The sequence below is a fragment of the Genypterus blacodes genome, unplaced genomic scaffold (genome assembly GCF_046128005.1).
Source record: "Genypterus blacodes isolate CSIRO-AG114 ecotype Tasmania unplaced genomic scaffold, CSIRO-AGI_Gbla_v1 ptg000076l_1, whole genome shotgun sequence".
Taxonomy (NCBI): domain Eukaryota; kingdom Metazoa; phylum Chordata; class Actinopteri; order Ophidiiformes; family Ophidiidae; genus Genypterus; species Genypterus blacodes.
This window is the reverse complement of record NW_027466885.1, coordinates 7,158,343-7,176,971: the sequence shown is the minus strand read 5'-3', so window position 1 is coordinate 7,176,971 and position 18,629 is coordinate 7,158,343. Positions and strand designations below refer to the sequence as shown.

General features: G+C 45.9%; 1 protein-coding gene across 5 annotated transcripts in view; it reads left to right on the top strand.

The window, feature by feature from the left end:
- Positions 1-574: 574 nt before the first annotated feature.
- The window catches only part of ctnnd2a (catenin (cadherin-associated protein), delta 2a), a 166,460-nt gene continuing 148,405 nt past the window's right edge, over positions 575-18,629 (top strand). For 4 of the 5 annotated variants that reach the window (XM_076157930.1, XM_076157929.1, XM_076157933.1 and 1 more), the window contains exon 1: positions 575-1,168. In XM_076157930.1, coding sequence (XP_076014045.1) covers positions 1,147-1,168 — 22 coding nt within the window. In that variant the 5' untranslated portion in view covers positions 575-1,146. Of the gene's footprint in view, positions 1,169-6,107; positions 6,166-6,326; positions 7,077-18,629 lie in introns of all 5 variants that reach the window. The other variant, XM_076157931.1, reaches the window with a different exon arrangement.

The following is an 18,629-nucleotide window of genomic DNA, read 5'->3' as shown; positions in this document are numbered from 1 at the left end:
AAGAGATGCACTTTGACAGTTTATTCGTCCAGACTTACCAGACCCTTCCTTGACGGTTTTGCAGGACAAAAGCAGTCCAGGGAATGCAGAACAGTCTCGATCAGCCCCTCGGTCACGTTTAGCCCCAGATGCTTCATTTTGCACGTCAGGTTGTGGATGGTCCTGACCACATTCTGCAGGACAGACGTACATCATCAGTCCTTTTCAAATGAATGATTACCTAAACTCTTAGTAAGCCCAACATGTCAAAAGCAGCGTTCATACTCACTGTGTGGTCTGATGAGCATTTGTGCGGCTTGTGTAGCACTATGTCACAGGAGGTAATTTGCTGCCAGTCTGTGTGTTCCATCTGGTGAAGGCAGCACATTGGTAAAGATTAATAATACAACTCACGTCTTTGCTTGTGTTTGAGTTGATGCATGGAACAGCGAGTTGATGCTGTCTGACTTACAGTGGCATTAAGTTCAATCTCCACAGCTGATTTGTAGTCGCGTTTGAAGTCTGCAAGGGTCTTACTGCGGGACAGAGGAAGGAGTAGAAGAAAGAGGAGACTGATGCATAGAAGAGGCTGTGTGTGTGTGTATGTGTGTGTGTGTGTGAGAGAGACAGAGAGTTGAGAGAGTTGAGAGGGGGGAGAGACAACAAGGTCACTCTACTTATTAATAGAACATTAATCCGAATAAGAGTAACATGTTATGCCACTGACCCAAACACATAAATATCTAATCCCAAAATCAATCATTTATAAAGTACTGCCTACTGTAATGTTTGGAGAATTCCAGCCAAAGTGACGTGACAGGATTTGGTTTAGCTGAGGAGCGACACACTCAAAGGCCTTCAAAGATCAGTTTATATGACAACCACAGTAATGAGTGAGCTGATCTAAAACTCACCAACCTGCTCAGATCAGTCAACCTGTTACCTGGACTTTGTTTGCGTTCCAACACGAGCGACTCCAGTGGGATTTATTTAAAGGGACCAGACTTTTGTTTTCCTGTAAGAGGGAAGGCAAGTTCCCGTAAATCCAAACTTATTTCGGTTTCCTTCTGACTGTAAACGGCGCAGTCGGAATTTCCCTCTTTGGACAATCCTTCCAATCCTCAGTATGATTCCGGTAGTCGCTCGGCTGGGACGCTTAGGAGACGGATGCGCACTGCGGCGGCTCCCGGTAAGACCCTAACACTGATTTACAGGGTCCCGACACCTTGTGCTTTCATCAGGCGGTTACATGTTGGGTTTAATCTCGCTTTAATTCAGTGCGTCACCGGCTGAGTGCCACCTACATCCAGTTAGTTTCATTTACTTACCATTACTACGGTCAAGCCATATTCGCTGCGGGTCAAATCTTGAAATGAACACTTTGATTTATGTCTTCATAGCTGCGCAAATGCACACTTTGTATGCTTTTACACGTGGCGGCGTCCTCCTTACTTTTCCCCGCAGCTCCAGCGGCTTTTTAAGGGCAGGATTTGCGCTCCTTCCCGACGTCACGCAGCTCTCAAAACCGCCTCAGCGTGTGATTAACTTCCGTCGTCGCCGGAGGTTTCGTTTTGCTGCGTTTAAATGAACGTGGCGTTACTATTAATAGATTGTGTGTGGACCCTGTGGAATGTAACTATTCCACCGATAACTCGCCTCTTTCTGTTATGCATCACTTTTGAACCCTATGATATATAGATATATAACAACAGTTTGTTTCCCCCCTTTACTCTCGTTCCTTGTAAACATCACGTCACAGTCTATAACCAATCAATCAATCACATCGACTTTCTATCGATTACCAAAAAGACAGCATATTATTTTCAACAAAACTTTATCTGCCTATTCAATTAATACAGTCGCCCATTTCCACAATGGAGGCTGTCCAGTATAAGCAGTCAGTGACCTCTGCCTTGCCCAGTAACACATCAGAAGATAGTAAGGAAGATTGAGTCAGTGACTCGGCAGGTATGTGGCATCAAAGGAGACCAGAGATGGAAGTGGAATACTATATTACAGTCGTAAAGTATGTTGAAAGACAATGTTGATCTAAGGTTTCTAATCTCTTAATACAATCAATCAATCAATCATTTATTGCTGAATTTTTCCTTTGGAACAATTAAAGCATCAAGATTTTACCTCTTCCCGTAAGACAGGAAGAGGTAGAACAGTTGTGAATGTATGAGGGCAATAAATGTCTAATAGACTGTAAAGGGCACTATCAGAATTAGAATGACCAGCAGCTGGTAAATGACATAAACTCATCAAAAGTACAAGATCAAATGTCATTTATTAAAGAGAATAGACTCCAGTATAACTCATCTTCATCATCATCATCATCATCATCAATGTTTCCCACTGGGCCTGAGGTTGGCCTTGGGGCTCGTCTGCTCAGGGACACGTTGTTGGAGCAGACGACCCAAGAGGTCCTCGAGTTTCGTTCTAGTTGACGTTCCCTTGTCAAAGAGCATCTGCTTTTGCATAGCCTCATTTTCCAAGCGGCAGGCCCATGTACTTTAAACATTGAACGTGGCAGAAGTCTGGAATGGAGGAGAGCTTGTAATTTCCCGTAGTCGCTCATTAGGTATCTTGAAAGACCAGTTGATCTGTCCTTCGACTTGGGTTGCTGGGTCTATACCCTCTCTCTAGCGTATCCTCCTTCCACCATCTTCCTTAAGAATCCATTCCAGAAACTTACCATCTTTTGGAGATCTGATGCTAACAAATCACAGGTTTGAATTTCCATACAGCAAACGAGACCTGATACATGATGTGTGGATCTTCATACAAGTGCTCAGATATATTTCCCTGTCAGTCAAGCAGCTTCGCTACAGTGAGAGTGATGTAACATGGACCAACAGAGTAATGTCTATGAATTCCCTGTGCAATAAATAGGAAGAAGTCACAAACTGTGAAAAATCAATATGAAGACATTCAGCAGAGATAATTGGGCACACTGAACCATTTGCACCCAAAATGTTTACACAGTTGAATTGGTGCCTCTGCTAAATATAAGTTGTACATCATCAGCCTTTCATAGTTAAATAAAATATAATATCTGAGCATGCATGATGTTTATAGGAGATCCAGAAAGGCACTTGGTGAGATTGGATGAGAAGTGTTTTCAGCAGACATTCTCATTTGTACAAAACGGGAAGAATCTAAATGGAAAGTGAAATGTTTGCCAATGTCATGTAATAGGAGACGTTGCCAGCGAATCACCTGACCTAGGCACGTTTCATCATGCTTTTGAGCTTTTACTGGAAACTACCAGGGTTTCAGCCCAAACGGTGCCTTGTTCCTTGTTTTACAGTGCAGGAAAATTAAGCAGAATGCTGCAGTCATCATTTAGAGTTTAACAAATCACAAATCGTGTAATGAGTGTGTGAGGGGACTTGGTTGGCTAAGAGTGTTGATTATGTATATGTGTTTGTTGCAGTGCTGGAGCCTAATCAAAAGCATTAATCAGACTGTGACAGCCGTGGTGGGAAGCAGTGGTTCCCAGGATAGAGAACGGTTGTAAACAGTGTAACCATGGCAACCAGACTATCAAACACATACATCCACAGTGAGATTCGTCTTGTATCCTTGTGGGTTGTGATTCATTTCTAAACTATTACTGAGCCACATTTTTCATTGATATGTCACAGTTTCGATTTCTCCTCTCTTTCAGTTAAATGTCTTGTGTTTGTTGCTCTTTATCAAAAAGGTATCTCGAGCAAGGATCAAGTACCTTATGCTGGACTGGCTTCCAAAAATAGAATAAGGATCCAAACGGGTGCTTTTATGCTAGAATGTGAACATGTATATCCAGAATGTCAATCACATATTATTTGCATTATTGTAATGTTTCAATAGACCAACATCCCTCGTCTCTGCAGTTTAATAAAATGGACCTGCAAGTATTATGTAACGCAGGTGTGGCTATAAGAATCTTGGCCATAAACAAGGAGCCACTTATAGCTATGAAAAAGTTAAGACTCCCTCTGACTCGTGATAAAACCTCAACAATGTCATAAGCTTGATGAAACAATGACGGGAAACTAAACAAAAAAAAAAACTTGACGTTGAATGAACTTTGAAAGCTGTAAAGCTGTTTTGAGATTAGATAACAAAAACAAGTTTTAATGTAGAACTCTTTGTTTGTGTATGTATGTGTGTGCCAGATGTCAGAGCTTTGGCAAATCTTGCATCATAACCAAGAACAAAATCAGTTTCTCCATATCATCCAGATTTCTTTCTGGATGAAGAATAACTGGATGATATTCTTTTTCATATTTTTCCATCAGAGGAGCAAAGACGGAAAATACAAAAAACGTGACAACCAAGTTTGGCAGCTTATGTCAAGAGATCAACCATGACATTAAATCCGTTTCCTGCTGTCTACATCCAACGATAATAGAATAATACTCGTCTGTAAGAGAAACAGTAGTGAGGGTGTGACACTTTCTGGTACATGGCATTGCTTAACATCCAAGAAGGAAATCTGTAGTTTCCTGTCAATTGTATTGTGAAAGATTTGTGAATTTAAACTGCAATTAGAAAAAAAAAAGCCCTTTGTGGTAGTAAAAGAACAAATCTGATGCTTGAGTTTTGTGTGATATAGTATGAAATTAGTGAGTAAGGAGTGTGTTTTGACAGGGATTCTTATTTTGGTACAGTTCAGACTGGGCTTGTGTCAGAAGTGTTTCTTTTAATTCCTTATTTTGGATTTGGAACAAGGTCTGGATATGTATGCAACTGAAAATAAAAAGTACCTCCTAAATTAATACTCCATGGTCCTATGGTTCAGTGGCGCCATCTAGTGGCTATGCTTCAAACTAAATTTGAGACTACCTGTTGTCACCTAAAAGCTTCTTTATGAATGTTTTTCATTGCTGTGGGATGTCTCGTCCTGCTTCCTAGGTCATGCTTTTATTTAGCTTCATGTCAGTATTGAATCAATCCTGTTTTATTTTGTAACGCTCACCTCTCCTCTCGTTCCAGACACTTCACTTCCTGCCCTTGGGGCAACCCCGCCCTGATTAGTTTCACCTGTTCCTGATTTTCCACACCTGTGCGTCATCGCCCCTCGCTAACCTCATTTCTCTTTTTTTGGAGGGGATTTTGCTAATTGCTGTTTTGTGATATTTCTCTGGACTTCTTCTCTTTGTACTCATCCAGTCTTCTAGTAAACATTTTTGACTCTACTTGCTCTTGAGTGCTTTCTTATCAAACCTCTTTTAAAGGGAGTACAACCTGGATGCTTCTGTTATTAATAACTACAGGCCCGTATCTAACCTACCTTTACAAGCATACCAAAGTCTGCTGGTCAGACTGGAAGATTGCTGGGAGACTTCCTGCACAGTGCTGCTCAGCGGTTTAGGGGACTACTATGGTAATTCTTGATCAAAATACAACCCAAATCTCTCTCTGATCTGCTCTGCTCTGAGCCTAATGAAGCATCCAGAGGCCTCAGGTCCTCTGCACATTTACTCGCGCCAGCGGTCAGAATTTACCAGGTTATAGCGGCTTTTGCGCCACACCACCGGACGGATAAACCAGCAGTGGATCTGAAGCTTAAAAACCTGGCTTGCTTGCTGCTGCAGCCTTCAAAGTGAAAGTAATAACGTCTGCCTGCTATCAGTGGATCAGACTGTGTGAACCTCTGACTGCAGAGACTGGTGATGCTAATTTCAAAACCAAATCAGTGCAATTCCATGTTGTTCCTTGTAGATTACACAGTGTCCCACAGCTCATCATTACTGTATGTTTTCTTACCCTGCAGCTTTGCTGTTATCACACCGTTAGAGTATCTCCAACAGCTCATTTGAAAACGGCTAGTTGAATAGATTATTTATATATGCATTTAAGATGTATTTAAAAAAAAACATTTTTATTCATTGTAATAAAATGACTAAATCAAATAGGCCATCCTGTTGACCCAGTTGGTGCAAAAAAAAGAAATATGTGTTGCAATTGTGTTGTTGGAGAGGAAAAATATAGAATAATGGTAATATAAATGAAAAATGGCAAAACAACAATGTTAGAGGGAAACTGTCTCAAATTGGAGCAGCGTGATCCTCTTGTGGACTTTGGTCTCATTTGTTTTAGGTAAATAAACTTAGTGTGCCTTTTTGTTGTTTAAGGATGCCAGCACTTAACACTTTCAAGTGTCAGCCATGAAGGTTAAAGACACTGACCCAGGTTTGTCACAAGTCTCTGTTCTGTTCATATCTTTTATATTTTCTGAAATATTCAGCATTTTCTAGCTAAAATATCCCCATTAAATCTTATTCAAGTGTCTTTTCAAATTTTCTTCAGGCACTTCATGGCTTCAGGCTCTTCTAACTTCTTCTTTCTTTCAGGTACAGAAAGCATTCAGACGTTTTCAGGCCTCAAGGCTTCAATCTTTCAGGCACTTCAGCATTCTGCAAACATTTCAGTGTTTGCAATTAAATCACATTTTCTTCTTAAAAGTAATTCAGATTTCCATCCACTGAATCTGGACCAAAACCATGTTCCGTCTTCTAAATGAGACACAATCAACCTACATGTCCACATACTTCAACTCGAGTATAGAATAATTGAAAACAAAATGGTGAAAAGAGAGAAAACAATGATACAGATGCAGTTTAATTTACGAGCCAACCTGCCAGCTCCACTTCCCACCTGAAGATGGCGCTCTACTCTTGTTTGAGACGCATGAAGCGGCGCGTGTGTGTGTGTGTGTGTGTATGTGTGTGAGACAGGGAGCTGCCGTCTTCTTCATCTCCGGTGCCGTTGCCTCCCTGTGCAGCAGTGCTTTTGCTCCTCTCCTCCTCCTCTCTCTCTCTCCCGCTCTCCCTCTTTTTCCTCTTCCTCTTCCTCTGGTCGTCTTGTTCCACCTCCCCGCGGATGCCTCAGCCTCGCATCCTCGGCCACGCATCCCGGCAAATGGTCGCTCCATCCCCGGCAACTCCTCTGGACGCAGGACGCAGCGAGAAGGCGCACCGCTCCGTGCCGATCTGATCCGAGGGCATTTGCGGATTGACTCGTGGAGGGGGGGCGGGAAGCGATCCGGACGAAGGGAAGACTAGGAGACGCCGGTCGCTGACGGTGGCCACGTTCTCATTCTGGTAAGTCATCGCGTTATTTGAACGTCTATATCCTTTAATTTCAGCTTTTTACCTTCTTATCGGATTGAGTGGTTTTGCAATCGTGGAGACTTGCGGGTAAACCCAAAGAGTTGTGGCTCACATCTGCGTTATTTTGTGGAGCAGCACCTCGCCGCGGAGCTCCGTTGCCCCGGCTGGGCTCGCTTCACCTCCGCACACACACTTCGCCCCAGATGGCGGGCTGACCCAAATCCAACGTTCCTTGCGCGTAAAAGTGCTCCAAGAAGGTGTGCAGTAAAGTAAACCTCCCCTGTTAACAAAAGAGAAGGACTCGCCCTCCCTTTTGCCACATGACAAATGATTTGACAAACTCCTCTCACAGCCGCAGCAATTTAGTTGCCGGGATGCCCTTTAAATGTTGCTCCCCTCCATGATTTATCACCTGACATCAAAATCCTATAAAGCATCCCGAGCTTGATGCTGTATTACTCCCAAATCTCATTGTGCTGTGACGCCCAGATGGAGTATGATGAGGCTGTTCTTCGTGTGTGTATGAGATGGTGGAGCAGTCAGGAGTGTGAAGGGGTAACACAAGGATACAGTGTGAGTGTGTATGTGTGTAAGACTCCATAGCTTCACCACAGCTTGGAGGTTTTGATCAATAGACATTTGCAGGAGGGGGGGATTGTGCACCGGCACTTTGTCAAGGGCATACAATATATCCAGCAGATGATGTGGAGGAGGAGGAGGAAGAGTAGGAGGAGGAGGAGGGCTGGGCCCGGCTGGTGCTGCTGTTCGGCATCCTCTCCCACTGTGGCGACATATTCAGCCTCTCCCATATCAGCACTTGGGCAGGTGTGTGGCGGGGGTAAAGTGTAATAAGGGAGGGAGAGGGAGAGAGAGAGAGAGAGGAAGGGCAGAGTCTTTATCGCCTCCCAACAGTAAACCTGCCCCGCTGCACATTCTGCTGTATTGTTCCAGTCGACATTATTGCAGCATTAAAGTCGTGTTGAACACTTCTGGCAGACGGGGAAACACTTTGTTTAGAGATTCCCTGGTTGTGCCGGCTGCTTCTGTGGGAAGGTAACGGGGGGATATAGATGTTGTTTTCCACCGCGCCGTGCTCTCCTCACACACTTCCTATCCTTTAAGTGATTTCCTTGCCCGTGATCCACACACACGTGTTCAAGAGCTACATTTGTCTTAGTGTGGAAGGATACAAAGGGCCGATCATCACTGTGGGAACCGTCTCAGCTATTCTTGCACTACGACTCTTTCTCTCTCTCCCTCTCTCTCTCTCCGTCACACACACACCCTCCGTCGTCGCTTTAAATTTCCTAAAGATTAGCTGCCTTTATGGCCTGTGAACGTCTCCAGTGGGCATGAAAAGGCTCGTCCTTCATCGCGGACACAGATTAAGCTAATTCACACAGCAGCGCCGGCCTAATGCCTAATCACTATGCTGCGCTGGCACAACGGAACAGTCTTTATACTGTGGTCGCAGAGAGAGGGAGAGGGAGAGAGAAAGTTAGCCGCCAGTGCCTATTGATCGGACCAAGGGGCTACTGGCAGGCGTCCATAGGATGGAGTGCTGACAACAGTCCAAAGAGCTGCCGAGATGAGCCGGCCCGGCGGTCACCTCCACAGAGCAGCGCTGATGAGGAGGGAAGAGACTGAGTTATGGTGATCCTCCCTGCAGCAGGCCGGGGGGGTCGGGGAGTATTTGCAGCAAACTGTCAATGATTTATCCCTTTTCAAATCACCACAGTATGAAAGTTAGGCGGGGGGTTCAGTGTCTGGATGGTGTCAAACGCTTTCCTGTAGACATTTTGGCCCGGGTTTCATTCCTATATGATTGATTTTTGAGCTCATACCTCCTGCGAGATCATAAACTTCATCATCACCTCATCTCTCCGCGCTCAGCTGGAATTTTCACTATTCCGTTTAACAACCCGCACGGTGATGGACAGCAAGTCTGCTTTATCTGGAACGCCGTGCCTGAATCTCTGTCTACCTGCGCCCAGGGATGCTGTGACTGACCTCTGACCTTTCCCGTCAAAAAGCCAACACGTTCCCTCCTGCAGGCCCCGAACCTCAAGATTGGCGCGTTGCCATGGAGACAATTGTTTGCCAGTAGATGGATGTAAAAGTAAACAACATTTGAAAACGGGAAGAGGCGCAGTGAGGCTTTGCAGGTTTGTGAAAGATGGCTGACACGAGCCTAGAGGCGACATCAGAGGCTGTCGACTGTGCAATGAACGTCAGGCTTTGAAGTGTCAGGGAGGAGGTGAACAATGAGAGTGAAAACAATCCCCTGGCAAAGTTATTGTGGGAACAGAATTAGGCGGTACAATTTGATCTTTTAATAGCGACGTCTTCTTTCCTCCAGTGTGAGCAACTGTAAATCGAAGCTTTTTTCCTCTCAAGGCAGAAGCGAGAGAGGAGAAAGAGGAGTTTTGCCTGGAGACTTGTACGTCCTTGCGCCGCGTTATCTTAAATGTCGCCCGCGTTATCGTCTGCGTATTCACGAAAACTGCAATCTGGACTGAGCTCCAGGCGTCTGGGTGCGACATTTGATCCATACCGGCCGATTCCATTGATTGCATATTCACGGTCACATTGGAGGAGCTAATTGACAGGCACACAGCGCTCATCAATCACTCCAGTCGATGCTTATGTTGCTAATTAGATGCATATGAGCTCGCTTAATGACATAAAAGACACTGATGTGCTACTTTCTAATGGACAGTTGAACATTTTGGCCATTAAAGTTGGGATTGTTACAAGATTACATACATGTTTTGCACCATTAAATCTGTAATATCACTCGTCTTCTTTTCCTTAAGGGAGATACAATGCAGGCGACGTAGCTATCAAAGCCCCATGTGTCCAGGTAGTATTGGGGTTTGTGTGCATGCGACTCATGAACCAAATCTAATTATCATTGCATTGTTTACTATTATTATGAGTCATAGTGAGAATGAGGCGCATTTGTCCCAGCAGACATGCAAACTGGTTGATGACCTTTAACGGAAACACTGGACTGGAACCGGACCATTTTCAAGGAATTTTTATTGGATTTAAGGGGGTTAAAGAATTTGCATGCGCGGCGCAAAAAAACCTGCTGGGAATGGAAGTCAAAAGTAATAACAACACAATAAAAAGAAATGGAAATCATAAAATAAAAAGTATCCCTCAACAGCCTTGACCTCGCTGTGAGCGGAATGTCTGATGCTCTGCGCGTGAAGCTCATTGACAACATAGAAACTTGCACAAAGTGCTTTTTTGTCTTTGATACAGCACAGCCTGGCTTTCAGCTGGTATGACGTGACCTCCTTTTATTCACGCCTGCCTCCCTCCCTTCCTCCCTCCCGAGCACCACTCGCCCATCTTCCCCGTCTTTGCCATCCTCGCCATCTGCTGACCTTTGCGTGAAGAGACGGCAGAAGGGACGAGGAAACCATTCGTAGTTTAGAGGTCAAAGGAGTCCCAACATGCAACCGGCACGATTCTGTTCTGCAGCTTTACTCTCAAACGTATCCAACGATGTGACATGGAGGTTTGAGTGTCAGAGCCAGAAAATTGCATTTTAGTTTTCTCAGGTTTCTTGTTCCTTTTTGAGGCGAATTGTTCTGACATAGTTTGGACTTCTGTCACCTACGAGAGTGTGATGCTGCGGCTAACAACCGCTTTCTTCTGCAATTCATCTAAACTAGTAATTCAACCCAGAAATGTCAATAAATAATGACGAATACCTGCCACCAGCTCAAGGTATTCGCCAGCTCATCCAAGGTTTTCTCTCCTGGATAAATGACTTAAAACGTCGTTTAAATGTCATTTAAAAGTGTTTCAGCACCACTTGACCGGTTCGGTAGCTTTCCCAGGTTTATGGCTCGATTCCCACTGGGGCGGGAATGTAGTAAATATATATGGGCTGGCAGTACGGAAGGCTGGCACAAAAAGGTATAAAGTATCCACCAAGTGCTGCGTAGTTGTATATTGTAGTGATTAATGAGAGCAGGTCTTGGTGGAGCACAGCAGGTAGACGGCGAGGAGAGAGAGAGGGAGGGACGGAGGGTGAGAGAGAGAGAGAGGGAGAGGGAGAGAGAGAGAGAGAAAGAGAGAGAATGTGAGAATGTTTAGATGCTTACCAGCGTGTTTCTGGACCGGAGGATCTGCCGCCCGATTCTCCTCCCCGTCTTCTAATGAGCACCACTGCAGATGGGACTCCCTCTGTCAGCACGCCGCCCTCCTCTGCCCCCTCCACTCCATTATCCTGCCTCCCCCCCCCCCGGGTCCTTAACACAAGGGGGAGGGTCGGTGTGAGGGAGAAAAGAGAGACAGAGAGGAAAAGAGAGAGAAGAGGGAAAGGAGTGATGAAGAATGTTTGTGTGTATGGGGAGGAGGAGTGGGGGTTGAGGTTAGGATGCAGGTGTGAGAAGAAGGGATTCACCGGGAGGGGTTAGTGGTGTAAAGTGAGGGGGAGGGAAAGGTGGGAGGTGGAAAATGGAGAGCTGGTGACAGCTTGTTGGGGAGCGAGCAGCAGAAATACCAGAGAGAGAGAAAGAGAGAGAGGGGAGAGAAATGTTTGAAGTTAAAAAACAACGAAAGGAATTAAAGGTGTTAAGATGTCAGAGGCAGAGATGACACCGCCATTGTCGCCACGCTAAGGTGTACGGATGGGGGGCGCTGTTGAGAGTGAGAGTGAATCGTGCACCCTGTGACATATAAACTGGATTTACATGTGTGTACGAGTGTGTGTGTCGGAGGAAGTAATTAGCACGTTCGCAATATGGCTTATGGGTGTGATGCTTGTGAGAGAAGCGTGGCAGGTCGGTGCGGCGCATTCTCTTTGGTTGAGTGAGACGGAGAATAAAGAGGTTTTTGCATAATGACACGTTCCCTGGCAGGAGGCAGGAGCCATGATGTCGTCGGCTTCATCTATGGCCTCTCTGCGCGGCAACATGGTATTATCTATCTGGCCGGTCAAGTGGGAAATGGTGTGTTTGATGAGAATATGAATACCTGCACTTGTGTGTGTGTGTGTGTGTGTGTGTGCCAGCTTGCACCTGCTTATTTATGACTTGTACGGCAGCTCACAACACGATTTCTGTCTAAAGAAAGAAAGCTTTCAATCTAAAAATATCCCAGATTTGATTAAACAATACCTTATTTTATCATTTCAAATAGAACAGACCAATGTTTTCTTTAATGTTGCGGAATATTCCATTGCATGTTATTTTATGGGTTCTCATCTATATTCTCAATGCTTGACTTCCTCAGTGTGACTTCCTTGGTAATCATTCTCCATTAAACATGCACTCGCCAGGACACACACACACACACACACACACACACACAGACACACTCACGCTCAGGTGTTCCTATCTCTCCAGCTTAAGGCCAGCCAAGTGGTATAAATGCTGTACCAGATGCCAGCGCTCAGGCCAGCAGACAGCCGCAGCAGTGGCGCACAGTGATCCTTATCAGCTGTGTGCTGCCGTGTCTACTTCCTCCTGTCAATCAAGTGCTCTCGCTCAACTGTGGAAAATGCTATGATGGGAATGATGGGAGAGACAGACAGAGCGAGAGAGAGAGAGATCAGAGGAATATGGGCCATTTATTGAGTGAGCCGCCTTATATTAGTTTGTTTGTGAGTCCAATTTTGAGGCAAATAGATTGACGAGAGGGAGAGAGAGTTGACAAGATGGAGGGCGAGAGTTGCCACAACCAAGATAAAGCTGAGTGAGGTTTTCGCTGAAGTTTTTGTGGCAGCCGCGGGGCTATTTGTTTTATTGTTTACCTCTTAGATCCCAAGCAGCAGCAACAGGACAAGAAGAGAAAACCAACAAACGTATTCAGGAATAGACAAATTTACCAAAGTCAGACTATAGAGCCACTCATCGCTGGGTGTTAGGAGAGGGATCTGCCAGGCGTGTCAACGACGTGCTGGATTATCCATGTAGGAGTAAGAAAAAGAAGAAGAAGAAGAAGAACAACAACAATAGAGATTAAAGTACAGAAGCCTGAATGTGACGGTTCTGCCTGGTCCAGGTCCAGAGTTCTCCACGCAATATGTACTTCACGAAGGCGCCTGGTTCGGTTTGTTTTCAGCTCCGAGCGAAGCACACCCGTCTTTTATAAAAATGTTATTCAGCCATTTGCACAGATAAGATGCCCCCCGCTGTTGTTTTAGGCCAATTAAGGCTGGAATCTGCTGAGTTTGGGCTCGTGCCAGAGACTTAGAGTGAAAGCCTGTCTGTGCCAGTGAGCATATTTATATCTTTAGGCGAAAGGTGTCTCACTCTCTTTCACTCTCACTCGCTCACACTCTCACTCACTGTTGACCACTCAAGAAGAAGAAGAACAAAAAGAAGAAGCAGGAGAAGACGTTAAAAATAAAATTACATGTGAGACAAACAATTGATTATACACGGCTTTGTTTCCACTTTGCAGACAAAAACACACACACTCACACACACTCACACACCCACACACACATGCAGACTGCAGGGGAAGTGTGAACCATTGCCAGAACACCACAGGAGTGGGAGGATTGAATTTGTAGCTCCCTCACTGCACTGCTACCAGTTTGCTTATGTGGTATTAATTTGCGTAATTTAACCTGAGCTGCAAACACGCGACGGCGGCAGATGTTCCGATGTTTCCGCTGCGTGTTTCTGGAAAGAGGAACCTATGCGTCTCCTCAATCTGGAAATAGCTTTTGGAAATAACAATATAGCTGCTGTGTTTAGTTTGGGCGTGATCAAGTTGTGTTTGGCTATTGAACGATATGGAATCAATCGGTGTAACAAAGCCAAAGGCACAGCGGCGTCTGACTTTGATCCTTTTTTTTGGGGAAGATCTCAGCCCCTCTCAGGGCATTGTGCGTAAACGGCGGTGATGTTTGGTGGCGAGCCAGCGAGACAAGTGGTCAGATCCCCGCTGAGTGTTTCGCATCGTTACATCACTCTACCTGGTTTTGAAATGTCTGTCTCTTCTGTCTCTCGCTGACTTGACTGTCGGAGGATTCAATTGTTTTAAGCGGAGGCGCAGAGGGCCAGGGGTGTGGGACGCGAACACATGCAGAGATGGGAGCGCGTAAACACATGTATTTGCGCTTACAGACACGCATTTCGGCGATATACACACACGTATTTGATACACACACGGTTTCCTATACAAAACCAGCCAGGAAGACACAGTCTGCACACGCCCACAGTGTGGTTTTCAGGGTGAAGGGAAGGTCAGCAGGGTTACCAGCCAGAGTCCAGGGTGCCATCAAAGTCCACACGTCGAGAAACCATGGTAACAATAGCCAGGCTGCTGCAGTTGCTATGACAGCGTATAGATCAGTGGCCCAGCGCGGGTTGGAGTGATATAGTGTGCCAGCGGAGAGAGGGAAGTTGACTTGGCCGGGATGTAGATCAAAGTACAGCGAGGATACTGAATGCACGTATGTAAACACGCCTCCTGTCTCATTCTTGCCACTTCCTGATTGGCTTTGCTCATAGTTTACTTCTATTCACAAGGTTAACCTGCAGGACCTCACCTGGACGCACTAGCTCTTATTAAGACGGTCGCAGGGGGAGCTGATGTGTCGTCAAGGCAGGAACAGCGAGTTTTAATAACGACGCTGTGTCTGGCGGGCAGCGTCGCCGGCATTCCGAAACATAGAGGACTCATATGCTATCGCTTCGTTCCAGGAGGCAATTACCTGTAAAGGCACAATCGGAGCTGTTGCTGTTGTTATTGCATTGTTTTAGAGTGCAAGTTTGGAGCGAGTCGGGAGGGGAGGGGGGGAATTATTTTTCGTTTTATGTGGCAGACGGAAATTTGATCCGAGAGCTTCACATTGTGTTGATGGTTTTTGTGACAGATGAAGAAACGTATCGGCTCTCTTCCCAATGTAAATCTAGAATGCAAATTCACTTAGCGGCGTCTAATTTTGTCGACTGTTGAACGATGCTAATGAGCGCCCGCCAGTCAGCGACGCTCCATCCTCGCATATCTGTCAATGCAACATAAACAGGAAGTGAATGCGACAGAGGTGTTGAATCCGATTGAATTATCAGATGGTGCTAACTTTGGGAAGTTGCGCTCAGATTTGGGAATTTGAACTCTTCCTTTTTCCTCCTCGATTCCCTCGTTCGAGGAGGGATTTCAGATTCTGTGCCTGTGTTTTTATGTCGTCAGCTGCAGTAGATCCGACCCAGTTGTGCAGCAGGGTTCTGGTCCTGAGTGTCTTTGCCCCTGCATGAAGCCTCCTCACTTCTCAACTGTAGTGGCAGAAATAAGGGAATGTCAACGTGCTTAAGGGAAACCTTGCGTACGTCCATCCCAGAGGGGTAAAGACGGTCGTCCCTGATAGTTTCCCTTCATCATTAGAGGAGTTTTGCACTTGGAGCTCAAACCCTCAGACAACCTTTTTGGGTCAGACATGCTATCGTCTTTGTACCACACCTGGTTGGAGATGAGAGGGACGGAGGGACGAGAGTGCGGGAACGTTCTCACACTAGGGATGGGACCTCGTCACGCCGCTCTGACCGTCTCCCTTCCCGGCTTTTCTATTGAATCCAATGTTCCGTCCTGTCTGTGTCGGTGAGCCTTTGTTTTCTGCCGCACGCTGCTTTGAAATGGCTGATGAGTCAGAGTTGTGGGAGAAACGTCTCCACACCAGGCTGGCTGCAGACACATCAGACCGTGTAGGTGTCTGGCTCGCAATTTCCAGGCTCGCACATTGAACACACAGACGCACACACACTCGCACAGTTAGACTAACCAGCCGCCCGAGGCCTTTTTGGCTTGTGAAAAGGGACAGAGACGCTCTATTGTTTTCGCTGTGATTCACTTATTACACAGAGATTAACACAGTGGAACTTGTGTGACACCCAGGGGCTTTAGACTGGGAGCGCGGGCGAGAGATGAACACCTTCTTATCTCCCTCCCTCTCTTTTCTCTCGCCGTCTCTGCGAAAGACGAGCGCGGATTCTCGCACGCGATGTCACACTCTTATTCGGTGACTGCCAAGCAAACTGTCGCCATGGATACACATGTCGCACACACACCCACAATTCATTAATCTGTCTGGAGTGTGTTCGCTGGCTGATAAGAAGTTGAATAGGACAACAACATTGGAGGAGAAACGCCAGAGCAGCGACAGCTTTCATTGGCAAACACACGGACAGCACACACACACACACACACACACACACACACACACACACACACACACACACACACAATGCACTTGTATGCACAAGTGTTTGTAATGGGCGTGGCAGCAAATGAAAGGGTGGCATAGATCAAAAAATGTCATTTGGTGATGTCCTCTCAACAAAAAAAGACGTCTCCTGTACGTCTCCGTCTTCATAGAACACATGGACTCGAGCGCCATACACGAGGAACACGACAAAGAAAGAGAAAACCTACAAAGGGAACGCAGTGGTTGGTGGGGAGAATATAGGAGGATGCAGAGCGAGAGACGGGGAGAGGACAACGTCATGCCGACAGGACGGAGGCAGCGACGCGTCCCAGTGGGATTCCCCTCCCTCCCTCTGACAGGCATCTCGGAGGGATCAAAGACGAGCGGCAGGGAGACTTTCAGCTCCGAGAGCGCGGAAACAACAGCTGAGCCTGGTTGGTGTGTGCGCACGTGTTCCTTTGTGCGTCTCCAGTGATCATACACGGCATACACTTTCCCCTCCTTTCTTTCTTTTTAAGACGAACACATCTAACGTACCGCGTATCCTTTCTGTCGCTCTGTCACATACTGCACGTTGAATTTGTAGGGGTGTAAAGCGATACGGCTGATAGTACAATGCCTTTGAGAAACCGCCTCACCCAGGGCTGCGATTAGAAACACAAGAAGCATGCCAACAATGAGCTCCTATTTAGAAAAACAAGTAATGGGAATTGGATTTTCTGAGAACACTGAAAATTGTATCCACTCACCATTGTTCCCTGATTATTGGACTTGTCGGCCACAAAGGGAAACTAACACTGGCCCATATCAGCGTTAATGCCTTGCAATTGTTGCTACACAGAACCCCTAAAATGCACGTTTCGTGGAATTGTGTCTAAAACTCCTTTTCACAGCAGGCATGCAGCCCTCTTAATCCACTAGGGACGCCTAGATGCAGAATTACCTTCCCAACACGTGACTGCGACTGTGCCATGAACACGTAAACACACGTGCTAACTGTCGTAGCTGTGAGAGTTAGGATGAGTGGAGGACGTGCGTTGGGGTGCTCGCTGCTTCTCTCATCCAGCTCCCAAGGGTGACACGCCGTAGCATTGCTCTATGGCTTTAATGTGGCATGCAACAGAAGCCATGGGAGATGAGTGGAAGAGTGTGAAGATGCATCGCTGTGGTATCTTTCATTGTAAATGTAGAGCGCGTCGTCGCGATATGCACTTTTTTATAATCCAGTTGGAAACATTATTAAAGAAGCAGAATATTCCACCTTAAATTAATTAATAAGGTAGTATCTCAACGCCACAGAGTCTTATTTGCCCCGCACAAACGCCAAATGTACGGTTTTCTTAATCAAAGAGCAGAACTAGCTTTGATGAAACAGAGGGAGGATGTTCATCTAGAATTCCTGCTGTTCCCTGTCTGTCCACTAGACGTCACTAATGGGTCACCCCACCCTCTAATGCCAGCAACCGATGTTTCAGCGTGCAGACCTGTTCTCGTTACTTCCCTTGTAATTGGTACTTAGATATCTTGGAGGTTTATTTCAGATATATCTCCCCTTTCCGTTGTTTGATTTAAGTTGTTAACTTACCTATCTTGTTTCATTTTCTTCTTCTTGCCTTTGCGGATGAGAACAAAAGCAAAGAACAAACGAGTGAACGACGTGTTCATTTGCGACCCAAATCCGTTTTTTCTGTGGTCCCTAAAACCAATAAAAAAGGAGATCAGATATAAAAGGATGGCCCTTTTTTTCTTCGTCTTCCCTTTAGTCCCGTATCTCATTTTGTGCTTTGGTCCCTTCACAGAGGACTGCACTCTGTCATTAGATCACAGACCAAACCAGGGCTGCTGTCTCAGAGATAACACCCAGGTAAATGTTGGGCCGATGTCAGCTTTGAATGCCAATCATAACTTCACAGACAAGACGGCGGGCGCGAGCGTGCGCGCCGGTGTGTGTGTGATGAAAATCGCGGTCCAGGTTACCGATTGAACTGGCTCCACCGTCTTGTTCTGTGCCGACACATTTTCCTCCAGTAAGTGTGTAAAATGGGACTTAGCGCCGTTGCCTTCATGAGCACGTCTTTCCCTCCAGTCACAGCCTCTTGTTCCACTTCCAAACGTGCCAGGAATGCATATCTTTCTGCATTAATTGCTGAACGTTTGATAAAAATCCAAGTGCTCTGGTGATAATTGTGCAGACGTGGGTGAGCGTTGAGTACCAGGGAGCGGCGTTGGCATGTTCAGTGCATTTCTGGCTCTGATGTTGTGATGTTGTGCTCAAAATACAACACACAGGCAAACAATTGTGCTTCCGTAATTCTCCTGGCCGGCCTCCCACCAGAAACAAAAAGACGAGAAGAGAAAAATATATTCTT